Source organism: Bufo gargarizans, chromosome 6 (genome assembly GCF_014858855.1).
Source record: "Bufo gargarizans isolate SCDJY-AF-19 chromosome 6, ASM1485885v1, whole genome shotgun sequence".
NCBI lineage: Eukaryota > Metazoa > Chordata > Amphibia > Anura > Bufonidae > Bufo > Bufo gargarizans.
In genome coordinates, this window is record NC_058085.1 from 266190519 (window position 1) to 266208818 (window position 18300).

The 18300-nt window shown below is 42.9% G+C and overlaps 1 protein-coding gene across 1 annotated transcript; it reads left to right on the forward strand.

Annotated features, from left to right (window-relative positions):
• The first annotated feature begins 213 nt into the window (after positions 1-213).
• MC3R (melanocortin 3 receptor) lies at positions 214-1170 on the forward strand. Its single transcript, XM_044299782.1, has one exon. It carries the CDS (start codon positions 214-216, stop codon positions 1168-1170), a length of 957 nt encoding a protein of 318 aa, XP_044155717.1.
• The last annotated feature ends 17130 nt before the right edge of the window (positions 1171-18300 follow it).

An 18300-nucleotide genomic window follows, 5' to 3' on the forward strand; every position in this document is an offset into this window, starting at 1 on the left:
AAAGCAGAGGAAGCTGCCTGGTCTTCATTTGAGGCTCTCTTCTGGCCAAACTCTTTGAAAAGTGGAGGTATGAGTCTCATCACCATGGGAGACGATACAGGTCCATCTACAACCGTGCTCATCTAAAAAAGCTTTGACTGCTGCTACTTGGAGAGAAGAGGTTAACACCCCCCAAGTCCTGCGCTATTTGAGATCCTTCACAAAGCTTCAGACATGAATGGGTCCAGTGACCTCTTCTTCACTCATTCCGTCCAGCTCAATGGGTCGCTGGATTTCAATGAAACCCTGAGCAGCATTGAGTTCTGTGAGCAAGTCTTCATTAAGACTGAGGTCTTCTTGACGCTGGGGATTATCAGTTTGCTGGAAAATATCCTGGTCATACTGGCCATCCTGAAGAACAAGAACCTACACTCCCCTATGTACTTTTTCCTCTGCAGCTTGGCTGTTGCAGACATGTTGGTCAGCGTCTCAAACGCCTTGGAAACTATTGTCATTGCAGTGCAGAATAAGTATCTAGACATAGGAGACGAGCTTCTCCAGCAATTGGATGATGTGTTTGACTCTTTGATCTGTATATCTCTGGTAGCTTCTATCTGCAGCCTCTTGGTTATTGCCATAGACAGGTACATCACCATATTTTATGCTTTACGTTATCACAGCATCATGACGGTCAAGAAAGCCTTAGCCTTGATCATGATCATCTGGGTATCCTGCATCATATGTGGTATCGTATTTATTGTCTATTCCGAAAGCAAAACAGTCATTGTGTGTCTCATCACCCTGTTCTTCACCATGCTCGTCCTCATGGCCACCATGTACGTCCACATGTTCCTCTTTGCCCGTCTCCATGTAAAGCGGATAGCGGCACTGCCTGTGGACGGCGTGGTGCAGCAGCAGACGTGCATGAAAGGGGCCATTACTATCACTATTCTTTTAGGGGTGTTTGTTGTGTGTTGGGCACCCTTTTTCCTTCACCTCATCCTCATCATCTCCTGTCCAGCCAACTCCTACTGTGTCTGTTATGGTGCCTACTTCAACACTTACTTGATCCTCATCATGTGCAACTCTGTCATCGATCCTCTGATTTACGCTTTTCGCAGCCTGGAGATGCGCAAAACTTTCAAGGAGATAATTTGCTGCTACGGGATGAATTTTGGAAAATGTGGATGAAGCTGACGCATTTCACAGTATTCGCCCTTGATAACACATCAGCCAGGGGTTCGCATCATTCACTGTTCCACTGCTGCTATGCTTTCATTGTATGGGCAGGCAGGGGTTAAATCTGAATCAATGATGCAAACCTAAGTTGTGTCTTAGCTACTAGCCCCCGATCCGACTGGCATTTCCGAGGCTCCTTTTATGCTGTTATTATACAGTAAATCAGTGCAGATTATCACTCCGGGCTAATATTAAACATCATACCTTAAGAATATTTGGAAAACGGCGTTTAACAGAGGAAGATACATTTCTCACAAACCTGATAGTATAAGTCAGTGAACAATATAATATTTGACCCTGAGATAATAAGTCAGTGCTACAAGATGCCAGGTTCTGCAAAAAAAGATGTCACTGGTATGAAATAATATTCCAGGTTTTGAGAAAATAAGTCAGTGTTACAAGATAAGATATCAAGCTCCCAGATATGTCCGTGGTATGAGATAGTGCTTCAGGGCTCTGAAATAATAAGTCAGATGGAGAGGTAATATGTCAATGCCTTGATATCCTAGATCAGCGGTGAGAGGCACTACAGCAGGCATGCTCAACCTGCAGCCCTCCGGCAGTTGTAAAACTACAACTCCCACAATGCCCTGCTGTAGGCTGTTCAGGCATGCTGGCAGTTGTAGTTTTGCAACAGCTGGAGGGCCGCAGGTTGAGCATGCCTGCACTACAGGATGTGAGATAATATGTCAGTTCTGTAAGTGCTATGAGATATTAAAGGGGTTGTCTAATTCAACATGTAGAGAGAGTGAATACAAGGCACTAATGTATTGTGATTTTCCATATTGCCTCCTTTGCTGGATTGATTCATTTTTACATCACATTATACACTGCTCGTATCTAGGGTTATGACCCCACTTGCAAATCAGCATGACATACAAGGTGTCAAGGAGCGCTGAGCTCTCATGGTCCCGGCCACCAGAGAGGACGACGCTTTTTCCTGTGGTATGCAAGCACGGCTGGATTGTAGATTGGTCACAACCCCCCGTCATTGTACCCCTCAAATGCCGTGTTCAAAGCTGATCGCGGCATATGAAAGTAATAATACAGTGTAAAATAAAATAAAAAAATCATACTTGCCTCTTCCATTTACTCGCAACAGGCCATTTTGATTGAAGATCTGGTGCAAAATCTCCCGCAGCCGGTGACATCATGTTGGCCGGTGTGGTGATGTCATACGTCACCACGCACGGGATTTCATGCAAGATCTTCAAGCGAGATGACAACGACGGCCAGCCTGTCGCAAGAAAATGGATGAGATAAGTATGATATTTTTTATTTATTTTTTTATTGTTTATTTTTTGTTCTATTTCAGGTAAAATCAATTCGCTACCACGAAACGAGCAGAATCGAATTTATCCTGAAATTCGGATCAATGTCCTTCAATTCGCTCAACACTAGTCGTAACCCCTGAAAAACTAACAGTGTATAATGCAACGAGACAACCCCTTTAAGTATGGTATAATATTTGAGGCAATGGGTCAGTGCAATGAAAATGTAGTTCAGGCTCTGACATAATAAACCAGGCAGTGAGATATCACCTGTGGTGGAATACGCTGTGGATTTATCTGTCTGTATTTGTGAGCAGATAATCCACAGAAAACTATAGTAACACCAAGGTGGAAGAGATGTTAAACAATCCAGCCACACACTGCCAAAATTCATTTTTGGATTTAATTGCCGATTTCAACCTCTTCAAAGCATTGGGTGAAATCCGCAGCCAAATCTACAACAAATCTGCATCCAAGTTGTGATTTTGCTGTGGATGAATTGCAGATTTGAGGTTAAATCCACAAGCGCTATGAGATATTAGTGGGGTTGTCCCATCTCAACATCTTTGGCATATCGCTCGCTATGCCACAAATGTCCTAGACCTCTAGGACTCAGTTGTATCTCCAGAATGGGGCTCCCAAAGTGAAGGAGAGCACACCACATTTGCTGGGCTTGTTCTCCATTGACTGATATGTAACTACCAATAATTTCCTAGCAAACGCAACTGACTATTTTTGGTGAATAGAGGACAAGCGTGGCCAGCTCTCCATTCACCACTATGGGACTGCAGGGAATAGCCGAGCCAATGCTTGGATATTTTGGGAACTCCCATAGAGGTGAATAGAGGGTGGCCATGCATGTGTGGCTTCTTTCCATTCATGGTGGATATTCGAGAGATAAGTGTGGGTCCCACGGGTGGGACCCATATCTATCTGACATTGGTGGCATATCCTAGTGATATGCCATAAATGTTGATATGGGACAACCCCTAGAATATGGTATGGGATGATGGAAATTGGTCAGTGCACCGAGATAATATACGGTATGGTATGATGTAATAGGTCGGTGCACTGAGATAATATGTCATGCTCTTACATTATAAGTCAGACAGTGGGATAATATTACAGGCTTATAAGTCATAGTCTGATATAGTATTTGACTCTGAGATAATAAGTTAGTGCTTTAAGATAATATTCCTGGTACAGTGCTATGAAATAATATCACATGATCTGTGCTAATAAATCCTGTCTATCCGATAACATTTCAGAATCTGAACTATTATGTCATAGCCCTCACTTATTATTTTAAAGAACTCTTCGTTAATATGTCAGCGCGGTAAAATAGTATTATAGGGCTCTGAGATAAAAAATCTGTGCTGTGGGGTAATATCTCAGGGTTCGTCTCTCAGAATCGGTCTGAGAATTAGAACTAAAGGGGGAGATTTTTCAAAACTGGTGTAAAGCAACCAATCAGATTCCACCTTTCATTTTCCAAAGGAGCGCTGAAAAGTAAAAGGTGGGATCTGATTGGTTGCTATGGGCAGCTAAGCCAGATTTCGTTTAAACCAGTTTTGATAGCTCTCCCCTAAAGTTTAGTGCCATCAGTATTATTGTTTTTTAAATGAACTCGTGATTTTCAGACTTTTTGTTTTGTTTTAAAGTGGAGCTCTACCGTGAGCAAAGAGCACAGAGCAAAGGAAATATGGATACACAAAAAATAAATAAATAAAAATATTTTTCCTGTTGCCCTTTAAACTCTGCCCCCTTAGTCATGCACCATAGTTGCCCCCATGATACATAGTCACTACCGTCAGAGTTCACTGGCCAGCTAAAAATTTAAAGAGGAATTCCCTGTAAACAACCTTTGAGTCAATATTGGTGAGGGCCTGACACAAGAAACTATTTTGTTTTTCCTGTCAATCTCTTCAAGGGGTTCTGCCCTCAAGCACAGAAGCCCCTTTAAATGAGGCATCAATGGAGATCCAGGACAGTGTTTCTATTTTGGAATATCAGGTGAATTCCCCTTTAAGGTTTTCTGGTCCTCATTTCTAGGACAGTGATACATGAATGAAGCTAAATTAGAGGGCTAATTACTGCAAACTCCTAAAGGAACATTAACCCAAAAAACACATACTGTATATAATGGCCACATTTTAAGGGGAGAACCTGATATCAATCACATCCATAAATATTTGTTCTCATCACTGAAGATATGCTGTAAAGTAGCAATCACTGAAGGCATCTCAGTCATCCAACATGGCAGCCATAGCCTATCTCCAGCCTTAGATGGCTGATAACAGGGAACAATACATTCCAATGTTCTGCAGCTTTAGGTATAGTGTCCCTTTAATATATTTTTCTACTAATTTGACTAAGGACTATGTCCAATGCCTTTTTAGAGATTGGTGGTTGGATAGTTAACCAGAACCCCCATCCCTCTGAAAAATTCATGTCTACAAAGAATCTCATTCCTATTCATCAATGCAGGACTGAATCACTGGAGAAGTCTTTAGCAGGAGATTACATATTATCATGTCTGTAGTATCTGGCGAGTCATTCCTTGTAAACTGCTTGTAAAACTGATGTACATGTACTGGATTCATCTTTCATCGAGGAACTCAAATATTTATAAGGCAGGATTTCCATTGCCAACTGCCTGATGTGGGGGATTAGGGGACTGTTTGTGTGCTGCTAATTACATGTTGTAGAGATAGAGGTTCCCTGCTCAGCATCACATTGTATTCTGGAGACCACACATCTTTAATGAAGGCTGTTGAAAGACATTGCCACCTGGAGAAGTATAAAAGACTCTTCTCGATGACTTAATGGCATGTGACGGGTGGCGTCAGGCTATAATAATGTTTCACAGTTTCATTACTGTCTCTGACTTGACAAGGAAAATCACTGCAAATTAGTTGCTGGGTTGGATGATTCTCAAAAACTGCTAGATCTTCTGTATCACCTTAAGGTGTGAATGCAATATTCAAGTCCTTTTGGTTTGTGAACTGAATGATTTTTGGCTCATGAAAGTCACCTCTCCCCAAATGTAATGTCCTAATGGAGAAACAATTCAAAACAACAAAAATCATTGTTTACAAGAATGTGTCCTACATGCATTGATCACCTACAGAGAAAACCAAATCTGTTATAATTGAAAGTGATGGCCTGTAGACCCCAAAACTGCTGAAAAAAGGTAATATATGGCAGCAGGGGAGGTAGAAAACCTTCTTATAGACCTTTAAAATTCTATCCAACTGAGAGACCAGGACAAGCGGATGAATTTATCGACAGCAGTTGGTAAAGTAGATATTCTATAGACTACCTGGAAACATGGACCTATTAAAGTCATGGGAACCAACATCTTTTACTGCCAGCCAATCCTTCATTGGGAACTCCTGGACTAAAAAGTTTAACAATTTACTGTACGCAGGGGGAAAAAGAAAAGAAATGGGAAAAAAATTAATTATATTTATGTTTACAAAAAGGACAAAGCCAATTAAAATGATTCTATAACTCTATGGATATTTGTATATATACAAGCAAACATCTGACATGCATCTAATCACCAACTAAAACTGTGAACATTTTCCTAAAAGAAACATATCATGTCATCTAAGTTGTGTTTTGTAGAACAAAAAAATATTGACAACTGCACTTCATATTTCTACCACTAGGTGGAGCTTTAACATATTTACTACATGTGCCTCAATGAAAGTGATTTGCGTTCTTTGTGGTTATTTAATGTCTCCCTTAATAGCACACCATGTGGTCAGGCACAGTAGTGCAGGGGAAAAAAATATGAATGGTTTAATGTGAAATATTTGTATTACTTGAATAGTTGCCATTATGATGCTGATATTATTAGTATCAGACTAGAGAAAAGCACAAATGTAGCCAATACTAATTAGAGATCTGTGAGGTCTTTTTTAAGTTATCTCCTCCCAATAAAGGTGGATTTGCCAATGCACGTTGTAATTTCTTCTACTCATCTCATCGGCTTCTTGCCATTCTTGTCCACAGGTTGTGTGTGGGACTGCAACTTAGCTCTTTTTACATCAGTGGAGCTGAGCTACAGTACAAGACACCAACCCAGGGACTGGCAGTCACTTTAAATTTGAGTAGGCATTTGTTCTATGAGAAGACATGAGATAACGTCTGAAGTAGCGGGGGCTGAGTATCATTTTAATGTTTTCACCGGATGTGTGAATTTGTGTTTATGTGCAAGAACGGGCTCAGCCAAAATGTAGCAATTGTATCATATAAAACATATAATACCTTGGGATATTCAGCAGACACATTATTACAGATGAGTATCTATTGTTCCTGTTACTGTAATGTCAGTAATAATTGGAAATATGGAAATTTCTACACTGAAGAGCAGTAAAAAAAAAAGTAAGATCCTATTTTAAAACATAAGATCCTTTCAAGTCTGTTCATTAAAACAATTAGCATCTGATTACATGTAAAATGCTTTCTAAAAGCTCTCTCCCTCTGTCATGACTGTCATATATAACAATTTTCTAGTCTTTCTTTTTCTATTTTTTTTTTATCTTTGTTCCATCTGCTTTGAAATTGATGAAAAATTTACAATATGAATTTGGATGCACGAAAAAAGTGCTGCTGCTACACAGTGGAAGACATAAACTGAAGTCTGTCATCATCCTGGCTCCTCATGGGCAGGACAAACCTGTGTATGTATTAAGTGCTGCAAACAATGTGAGAGGAGCTGCTCTACAAGTGATAAAGTGGGGGCAGGATGTCTCCAAATGGAGAATGGGAGTTAAATAACACCAAGGGCCTTTCTGAATTTATATTTTTTTTCGCCATGGGGCTCCTCATCTCTGTACGCAACCACTACTATGTGTTACTTTTACAATATTTTTTTGCTTGTAAAGTTTGTGATATCTGCACATGGAGTGATCCATAGTGGCCTTTCCTATACCACAAAAAAAAAATTTTTTGTGTATTTTGTGTATCAGTAAATATCATTGTTCTCAGGACAATTATATTCAGCAGCACTGGACATGCTCTAATATCCATTGTGTGTGATTATGTGATATATGCTAGTGCACATGGAAGCTTTTCCATAAAGTATTGGTTTCTTTAACCAAATTGTTCTTTTTATTTATCACTGATTACTCAAATCCAATGATTTCTATTGGAGACGTGGGCAGAGAAGATGGCAAGCAACAGGGCAATAAATGATTGTTAATTTGGTGTAAAGACTGGCATCAATGGAAATTTATGTTACAGATTAAAGATGAATCAGATTCATTATGAATTTCACAACAAATCCAAAGCTTTTGAGATTTGTTTCAGACTAATTGCATACAAATGACTCCCAGCACAACTCTACTGTTATCGGGCATATGTCATGCAACTGGCTGACCTGTTGCATGTGCACTTGGCAGCCGAAGGCATCATTGTTGCTCCCATGTTCATATGTGTCTGCATTACTGAAAAAAAATGAAGATTCAACTCCTTAGTGACCACTAATACGCCTTTCTATGGCGGTCACTAAGGGGCCTTAGGCTGGGCTGTCGTCTTTTCACGGTTACCGTCTAAGAGGGAGCAGGGGCTCAGCTCTCTCAGCTCCTGCTCTAACAAAAGTGCCGATATGGGCTGTTTAACCAATTACATGCCGCAGTCAATGGTGCCCGCCACATGTAAGTGGTGACAGAGGGAGCAGACACCCTCTGACTCCCATCAGCACCCCGCAAATGCGATCGTAAGGTGCCGATGTGTGTAAAGGCTGGCTGGTGCCTGGTATAGGCCCCAAGCCAGCCTTGAGTTTTTTAGAGCAGGATTTACCTCTCTGGTGCACCCTGCTGGTCAATTTCAGTATAGCACTGATATTAAAATGCAATGCACTATAGGAATAGTGCATTGTATTTTAAAAGCAATCAGGATATTGCCTGTTATAGTACCCTTGTAGGACTATTAAGTGGTAAAAAAAAGTTAAAAAACCTATAAAATAAAAATAATCTATGCTTTTTTCCATTGAAAATACGCTTTTCAATGAAAAAAATTATGTTTGGTGTCGCTGCATCCATAACAACCTGCACTACGCAAATATTATGTAAATTATCCCCTGTTGTGAATGTCATAAAAAAATAATAATAAAAAAATTTGCAGAATTGGTAACTTATTCTCAGTTGCCACTGAAAAATCCTAATAACAAGCGATCATCAAAAAGTGCAATTTACCTTAAAATGATATCAATGAAAACTTCAAGTTGTCCCTTACAAATCAAGCCCTCACACAACTCCATAGAAAGAAAAAAAAAAGATATGGGTCTTCGCTGGAATTTGGATTGATTTCCACTTCGAGGACACTAATCCTCTCAATACCAAGACCAGTTGCAAACTGTCTTAAGCTTTTTTCACACTGCATGCTGCAGTTTGCTCTCCGGTATGGAAACGCAACCAAATGGAACAGAATGCATTTAGGAGTAGTCTGTTCTGTTCAGTTATGTTTTGTCCCCATTGACAATGAATGGGGACGAAACAGATTTTTTTTTCTTCTGGTATTGAGACCCTTTGACGGATACAGAGAAAAGCTAGAGTGAAAGTAGCCTTAGATAAAGGTTTAGATGTAATTACATAGGAAAATTATGATTAGAGATGAGCAAATTTTTCAAAAATTTTATTCGCTGGTTTGCTGAATTTTTGGGGAAAAATTTGCTTTGATCCAAATTTATTTGTGGCGAATTACATGAAAAAACAGCTATTTCATGGCTGCAGAAAGCCTTTATAGTGGTGTATAACACTGTGCCTTGCAGTAACGTGCATAGGGAGTCTGCTTTGGTAGTCCGTATGGCATGCAGATGACAGGCGTCGCTCTTAGAATCACTGCACACTTCAATTATTTGGGCAGTCACAGGGCCAAAACTGACCAAATAATTCAAGTCGATGTTAGCGCAAAGAAGAAGCACACTCCTTTTTCACTGTTGTCAGCTATTTCCACATAGATGTCTACAGAATCTGTTCTATTAAACGCTTATACAAGAAGAGCCCCCCGACAGAATGGAGAGGGTGTCAGCAGTAAGTTTGTGTGGACGTCACAGATTATTTTGTGTCGCAGGCGCAGCACTATGAAGTGGCATTAGAAGAATTTTTATATCTCTGACTTTTAGTCTAACCAGACTGTTTCTTACTCTGTAACTCCTATAGCGCTGTTCTATGGAAACAGAAGGTTTAAAGAGCACAGCAAATCCTTGAATTACTTCTTTATTACCTTCACCTTTTCTTCATATAACACTGCCGCCTCCGCAGCAGATAATCCATGTACAAAACAAGTGTTGCATAAAGATTCATAAAATTGCGGTATGCATAAGATGGTGGTTCAACTGTTCAATTTTGTCATTCAACATAAAATGGTGTCTGCACTTTCACTTTAAGTTATTTAAGCACTTTATGATCTCTCTGAGAGGTATATCTGAGGTCTAACTAATAGTTCTACTTGGACAACTTGGTTTGCAGTTTGCAGTATAAAGTCAGCAGTAACTATTTGCAGATTGGTTGCGTATGATCTAGTATGGTTGTAAGCAATTTGGATTGCAATATGGAATTTGAATTTGGTCATAATTTGGTGAAATTTGTATGGTGGAACTGTAAGTTAACATTCATATAACCAGTTCAGTATACAGTTCTAATCACTATATTATATTATATAACTGTTTTAAATACCTATTTTGGCCTCTCTGCTTCCATAAAACACAGCTCTTAGTGGAGTGAATGTCTGTTCAGCTTCTCTCTCTGGTGAATAATAATTTCTAGCAGCTCCTGCTAGGGAATTTCCCACACAGGCTGGGTGTGAGGCTGGCTGTGATTGGTCAAGACTATATATAAGTTATATTACCCCTGTATAATAATGTACACTGGTACATTATACAGGGGTAATATAACTGAGGAAGGCTATCAAGGACATTATACAGGGGTAATATAAGTTGTATTACCCCTGTATAATGTCCCCTGATAGCCCTCCTCAATTATATTACCCCTGTATAATAATGTTCCCTGATACCCCTTACTTATATTACTCTGTATAATAATGTACACTGATACCCCTTAGTTATATTACCCTGTATAATAATGTACACTGATACCCCTTAGTTATATTACCTGTATAATTTAACCTGATACACCTGAGTTATATTATATAACTGAGGGGTATCAGGTACATTATACAGGGGTCATTTAACTGAGGAGTGCTACAAGGGGACATTATACAGGGGGTAATATAATGAAGGGGTATCTATCAGGGACATAATACAGGGGTGAGGGGTAAGATAAGTTATATTACCCCTGTATAATGTCTGATAGTAGCCTAGCCTTCCTCAGTTATATTACCCCTCATGTACCCTGATACCCCTAGTTATACTACCCCCTGTATAATTTAGCCCGATACCCCTCAGATATATTATATAACTGTGGGGTTTCAGGGTAATACAGGGGACAACAGACGAGGCACAGCACTGTCGGACGGCGGGTACAATGGTACATACTTCTTTTTTTATATGCCCTCACCACAGCAGCTAGCAGGCGCACGGGGCACACAGATGCTGCGTGATGTGACGTCAACTTAGCCTGCACACAGCACGCACCATACAGGTCCCTCTCTGCCTCAGCTGGGTCCAGGACTCCGCCCCTTTATGTGAATACTAAATGCAGCCCGCTGGTATTGTAAATTAATTTACAGTGCGGCGGGTGGCGGCAGCCAGCATAACAGACAGAGGAATCAGCAGGGGGCAGTGAGCACGGAGGTGACAAACCTATGGAGGCAAGACTAGTGCTGCATTAGACTCTTCTAACTCAGACAGGTTCTGCTCTTCCCCCTCTACTCTATCTATCTTTGTATCCTCTATCAGTGGCATGGTAATACTAAGCTCAGACATTTTACTTTAAATGCCATAACACTCAATAATAACAATAAAATGCCTTTTACTTTAAATGCAATATTGACAAATGCAGAAATAAATTACTTTCACTTTAAATGTAACAGCAATAAATGCAGGCAATAAAATACTTTTACTTTAAATGCAATAGAGTCCGTTTATTACAAACTGTCCTTCATCTGACCTTATTCTGAAGAGCAGGAACAAATGTCTGTCTTAAAGGAGACGTGTCTTTTCTTCATCATGCTCTGTGCTGACTTGCGATGCTCTGCGCTGGCTTGCTATGCTCTGCAATTGACTTGCGATGCTCTATGATGACTTACGATGCTTTGTGATGACTAGCGATGCTCTGTGATCACTTGCGCTGCTCTGTGCAGACTTGTGATACGCTGGCTTGGATTCGCTGCTGCAGGCTTTTGGCCTAGTGGCGGGAAACTAGCTGGCTGCAGTATGTGGTGTCTCCCTGGATAGCGGTGCGGGCACTCTAGCTCTGGACTTTGGCCTCCCATCATGCGCCTCTTTCTCTCTAGGGATCGCAGGAGGGTTGGTGATCTTTCTGTGACTATTTTGCCTTTGCCATTTTGCCACTTTAAGAGTTGCCTGCAGTTTGAGTAATGCACACGTTCTATGGCCTCTATGGTAGCTCCGCTGAGCTGTCTTTGCTTGCTCATTTAGGGAACAGTTGCTGCGCGGCGGTATATGCTGGTGCTCTGCTGCTCTAATGTGCTCTTTACTGTGCACGTTGAGGAGCTATATCACTTTGCCCTCTGAGGGTAATAGTTCTACTGTGACAGGCACAGCACTATGAAGTGCCTTTTGCGCTGTGGCATTAGAATAATTTTTATATCTCTGACTTTTAGTCTAACCAGACTGTCTAATACTCTGTAATTCCTCTAGCGCTGTTCTATAGAAACAGAAGGTTTAAAGAGCACACCAAATGCTTGAAATAACTTCTTTATTAACTTCAACTTTTATTCATATAACACTGCCGCCTCTGCAGCAGATAATCCATGTAAAAAAAACACACAAAGGTTCATAAAATGGCGGTGTACATAAGATGGTGGTTCAACTGTTCAATCTTGCCATTCAACATAAAATGATGGATATATTTCTCTCTTCAGTATTTGTACTCTCACTTTAAGTTATTTAAGCACTTTATTATCTGTCTGAGAGGTATATCTGAGGTCTAACTAATATTTCTGCTTGCTCAACTTGGTTTGCAGTTTGCAGTATGCAGTTAGCAGTAACTATTTGCAGATTTGTTGAGAATAGTTGTATGCAATTTGGATTGCAATATAGAATTTGAATTTGGTCATAAATTGGTGAAATTTGTTATGTGGAACTGTAAGTAAAACATACATATAACCAGTTCATTATACAGTTCTAATCACCATATTAACAGTAGGAACATTATATAACTGTTTTAAATAACTATTTTGGCCTCTCTGCTTCTATAAAACACAGATCTTAGTAGAGTGAATGTCTGTTCAGCTTCTCTCTCTGGTGAATAATAATTTCTAGCAGCTCCTGCTAGGGAATTTCCCACACAGGCTGGGTGTGAGGGTGGCTGTGATTGGTCTAGACTCCTGCCCAGGAACAACTCTATGCTTTCTGTTGTTTCTGCTGTGTCATTGAGTTTGCCTCACATCCATATAATGAATCTTAAAGGCATATTATCTTTTATGCTTCTATGAACACAAAATATAACAGTTATATGACATCCAAACATGAAGTCACTGTAAATAACTCTGCTTTTGTCTTTAACACACAAATATAGGAACTGTATTAAGGTTATTGGCAGGTTTAGCTGTATAAACAGATAAGCTATATTAGCAACCTAGGACAGGTCTCAGCTGACCAGCTACATTTTGCCCTACTCTGCTCCGTCAAGACAATACCCCACAAAAAACGGATCCTGTCTGTGGAGCATCCGCCTTCACTCAGTCAGCATTCATCAGTATTGCTAATGACAAAAAAAAACAGGAGTGGATCCAAAACAGAGATGACACGTGAATGGAATATTTGCAAGTCTTCTGTGTTTTGTACCCACTCCTGCTTTTGGCTACCAAATCACAAGCCAATTCTGATGGTACTATACAGTCATTACAGCTGCTACACAGACAGGATCCATTTTGTCTCTCATTTTACCTTCCTTCTGACAGATGAGAGGAAGGGTCAAATAAATGATAATGTCAGCCAAGCCAAAAAGGCAAAATAGTGGCGCAGACAAGAAGTAGGGAGTGTGGAAACATCATGAGAAGACCACAGATTGGCCCTGTGACACAGTGGTGAGGGGAAAGCAGCATGAGAAGACCACAGAGTGTCCCAATTACAGAGCCTGTATGTGGCGGCAGCATCAAGAGCCACAGAGTAACTAGGTGACATAGAGTGAAGGTAGGAGCAGCATGAGGAGGCCACAGAATGGCAAGGTGACATAGTTTGGAGGCAGCGGCAGCATAAGGAGGCCACAGAGCGGCAAGGTGACATAGTGTGAAGGTCGCAAGAGCATCAGGAGGCCGCAGAGTGGCACAATGAAAGAGTGCGAAGGTGGCAACAGCATGACAAGACCACAGAGTGGCAAGGTGACCTAGTGGTGAGATGAAAGTAGCATGTGGAGTCCACAGAGTGGCCCAATCACAGAGTCTGTAGGTGGCAGCAGCATCAGGAGGCCACAGAGTGGCACAATAACAGAATGTGGAGGTGGCGGCAGCATCAGGAGGCCACAGAGTGGCAAGGTGACATAGAGTGAAGGTAGAAGCAGCATGAAGAGGCCACAGAGTGGCAAGGTGACATCGTTTGGAGGTGGAGGCAGCATCAGGAGGGCACAGAGTGGCACAATGAGAGAGTGTGTAGGTGGCAGCTGCATGACAAGACCACAGAGTGGCAAGGTGACATTGTGGTGAGGTGAAAACAGCTTGAGGAGACTACAGAGTGGCCCAATCTGTAGGTGGTGGCAGCATTACGAGGTCACAGAGTGACACATTGACAGAGTGTGGATCTGGCAGCAGCATCAGGAGGCCACAGAGTGGCACAATGACAGACTGTGGAGGTGGCGGAAGCATCAGTAGGCCGCAGATTATCACAAAGACAGAGTGTGCAGGTGGCAGCAGCATCAGGAGGTCACAGAGTGGCAAGGGTACATATAGTGAAGTTAGGAGCAGCATGAGGAGGCCACAGAGTGGCAATGAGACATAGTTTGGAGGTGGTGGCAGCATCAGGAGGCCACATAATGGCTAGATTACATAGTGTTGAGGTGGCGGCAGCATCAGGAGGGGCCAAAGAGTGGCACAATAACAGAGTGTGGAGGTGGCAGCAGCATGAGAAGATTACAGAGTGGCAAGGTGACATAGTGGTGAGTTTAATGCAGCATGACATGACCACAGAGTGGCAAGGTTACATAGTGGTGAGGTGAAAGCAGCATGAAGAGTCCACAGAGTCTATTGGTGGTGGCAGCATCACAAAGACAAAGTGTGGAGGTGGCGGTAGCATCAGGAGGCCACAGAGGGGCGCAATGACAGAGTGTGGAGGTGGCAGCAGCATTAGGAGGCCACAGAGTGGTACAATGACAAAGTGTGGAGGTGGCGGCAGCATCAGGAGGCCACAGAGTGGCAAGGTGACATAGTTTGGAGGTGGTGGCAGCATCAGAAGACCACACAGTGGCTAGGTGACATAGTGTGGAGGTGGCAGCAGCATCAGGAGGCCACAGAGTGGCAAGGTGACATAGAGTGGAGGTAGGAGCAGCATCAGGAGACCACATAATGGCAAGGTGATATAGTTTGAAGGTGGGTGGCAATACCAGTAACCGCTTAAGATGGGCGAAAAAAGGATCACTTGGCATCAGATGGGTGGCAGCATCAGAATAGTAGCTGAGGCAGGTAGCCAGAAGAAGTCAGTCTCTTTTGACAAAGTGTTGGTGTGACACCATGGATGATCTAGTCTTATGTATCTGGAATTGGTGGGTGGAAATCCTGGCTGATCCACACCTGATTGAAACCATTGAGTAAACTTTGACCCTGTACCTCACAGTCAGCAGACACATTCCAGCCAATCAGCAGCAGACCCTCCCACCCAGACCCTCCCACCTTCTGGACAGCATCCATTTTAGATTCATTCGGAAGCTGCATTCTCAGTGAGAGGAGGGACAGTGCTGCTGCTGCTGATTCAATAGGGAAAGCGTTAGCTAGGGCATTGTTCTGTGTCCACAGACTCATCTGCTGTAAGGACAGCGTCCTGACAGCACCCCAAAAAGCCATTTTTAGGGCTGGTACATCGGTGTGCTTTTATATATATATATATATATATATATAAAAATATATTGCAGTTGCCTGGCTGCCCGTGTGTGAGAGGCTACAGGCTTAGTCACAGACAGCGCTGTGTGCACAGTGCACACCATTCATACAGGGTGTGACAGAAAATACCTCGCAGATAAAAAAAAATTATATTTAATCTAATATATAATCACATTTGCAAGCCCGTGTGTGTCAGGCCCACACAGACTGTATTGTGGCCACTGGCTAGTGGCTAGGCCTCCACTCATACCGTTACAGGGTGTCACTCACTCAAATACCTTGCAAATAAAAAAAATTATATTTAATATTTTTCTGTGATATAATCACAGTTGCAAGCCCGTGTGTTTCAGGCCCCCACACAGACTGTGCCCACTGCCCACCACTTATATAGGGTGGCACAGTACCTTGCATGCATAGTACCACTTATCTAAAAAAAAATGACAGGCAGTGGCAGGCCACCCCGCAGGGGCCGTCGTGGTCGTGGTGCTGTGATTTCCACTGGCCCTGGAATAATGGCCAGTGTTCAGGGGCCACGTACCCTGAACCCAAATAATTCGGAGAAAATAGTTGACTGGCATACACAGGACACACAATCTTCAACAGCTTCCGCTAAGAACCTTGACGCACTATCCTCCTCCAGCTCAGCTTTGGTCACCTGCTCTCAAGTTACCACTCTCCCGCCCGCCGCCACCACCACCACTACCACCACAGCCACCTTACTTGATCCCTCAGAGGAGTTATTTACACATCAGTTGGATGAAATTAGTGATGCGCAACCATTATTGCCAGAGGATGTAGATAACAGGGATATGTCTCAGTCAGGCAGCATTACACACATGGACGTACAGTGTGATGATGATGTTGTACCCGCTGCTGCTTCCTTTGCTGAGGTGTCAGATAAAAGTGAAGTGGTTAATGATGACTGTGTCCGTGGATGCCGCCTGGGTGCCTGCTCGAAGAGAAGAAGAGGGGGAAAGTTCAGAAGGGGAGACAGAGAGAAGGAGGAGACGAGTTGGAAGCAGGGGGAGGTCATCGCAAGGAGCTAGTGGCATAGTCAGACAGCATGTATCGGCACCCGGGGTCAGCCAGACAGCACGCCAATCAACGCATGCTGTTACCATCCACCAGAGTGCCGTCATTGCAAAGCTCAGCAGTGTGGCATTTTTTGTCTGTGTCTGCCTCTGACAACAGCAATGCCATTTGCAACCTGTGCCAAAAGAAACGGAGTCGTGGGAAATCCAACACCCACCTAGGTACAACTGCTTTGTGAAGGCACATGATCGCACATCACAAACGCCTATGGGATCAACACATGATGACGAGTAGAAGAAGCACACAAGCTCAAAGCCACCATCCTCCTCCTGGTCCAGCATCTTCAGCCACGTCAACCACTGCTGTCCTCCTTGCCCCTTCTCAACCACCCGCCACTCCGCCTCTCACCTTCAGCAGTTCCATCTCATCTGCCCACAGTCAGGTGTCAGTAAAGGAAATGTTTGAGCGTGAGAAGCCAATGTCACTCCCTTGCCCGGCGTCTGACAGCTGGCTTGACAGAACTTTTAGCCCGCCAGCTTTTACCATACCAGCTGGTGGAGTCTGAGGCCTTAAAAAAATTAGTCGCTATTGACCTGCCCTGAACGCGCAGGTGGATCAGTGGCTGACCCCGCACCAACTGGAGATCGGCAAAGTGGTGTGTGACAATGGAAGCAATTTGTTTGCGGCATTGAATTTGGGCAAGTTGTCACATGTGCTGTGCACAAGCAGGCCAGGAAGATGTGTGGCCATTTCAGGCATTCCTACACGGCCATGGCGCGCTTTTCATACATTCAGGGCCAAAACAACATGCCAGTGAGGCGCTTGATTTGCGACAGCCCGACACGTTGGAATTCAACACTCCTAATGTTCGACCACCTGCTCCAACAAGAAAAAGCTGTCAACGAGTATTTGTATGACTGGGGAATTTTTTTGCCACGTTGCTGGACGCTCATGCGCAATGCCTGTAGGCTCATGCGTCCTTTTGAGGAGGTGACAAACCTAGTCAGTCGCACCGAAGGCACCATCAGTGACCTCATCCCATTTTTTTTCTTCCTGGAGCGTGCCCTGTGAAGAGTGCTGGATCAGGCTGTAGATGAGCGTGAAGAGGAAGAGTTGTGGTCACCATCACCACCAGAAACAGCCTTGTCATCCTCGCTTGCCGGACCTGCGGCAACGCTGCAAGAGGAGTATGAGGAAGAGAAGTCAGAGGAGGAATGTGGCTTTGAGGAGGACGAAGACCAGCCACAGCAAGCATCCCACCAGGGTGCTAGTTATTGTCACCCATCTGGGACCCGTGGTGTTGTACGTGGCTGGGGGAAGAACAGACCGTCAATGACATCAGTGAGGACGAGGAATTGGAAATGAGTAGCTCGGCAAATGGGGTCTTTCATGCTGTCATGTCTGTTGAGGGACCCTAGTATAAAAAGGATGAAGGAGAACGACCTGTGCTGGGTGGCCACGCTACTAGACCCCCAGTATAAGCAGAAAGTTGCGGAAATGTTACCAAATTACCGACAGTCAGAAAGGATGCAGCAGTTCAAAACCAAACAAAAAAATATGCTTTGCACAGCTTCTAAGGCGGATGTCATAGCAC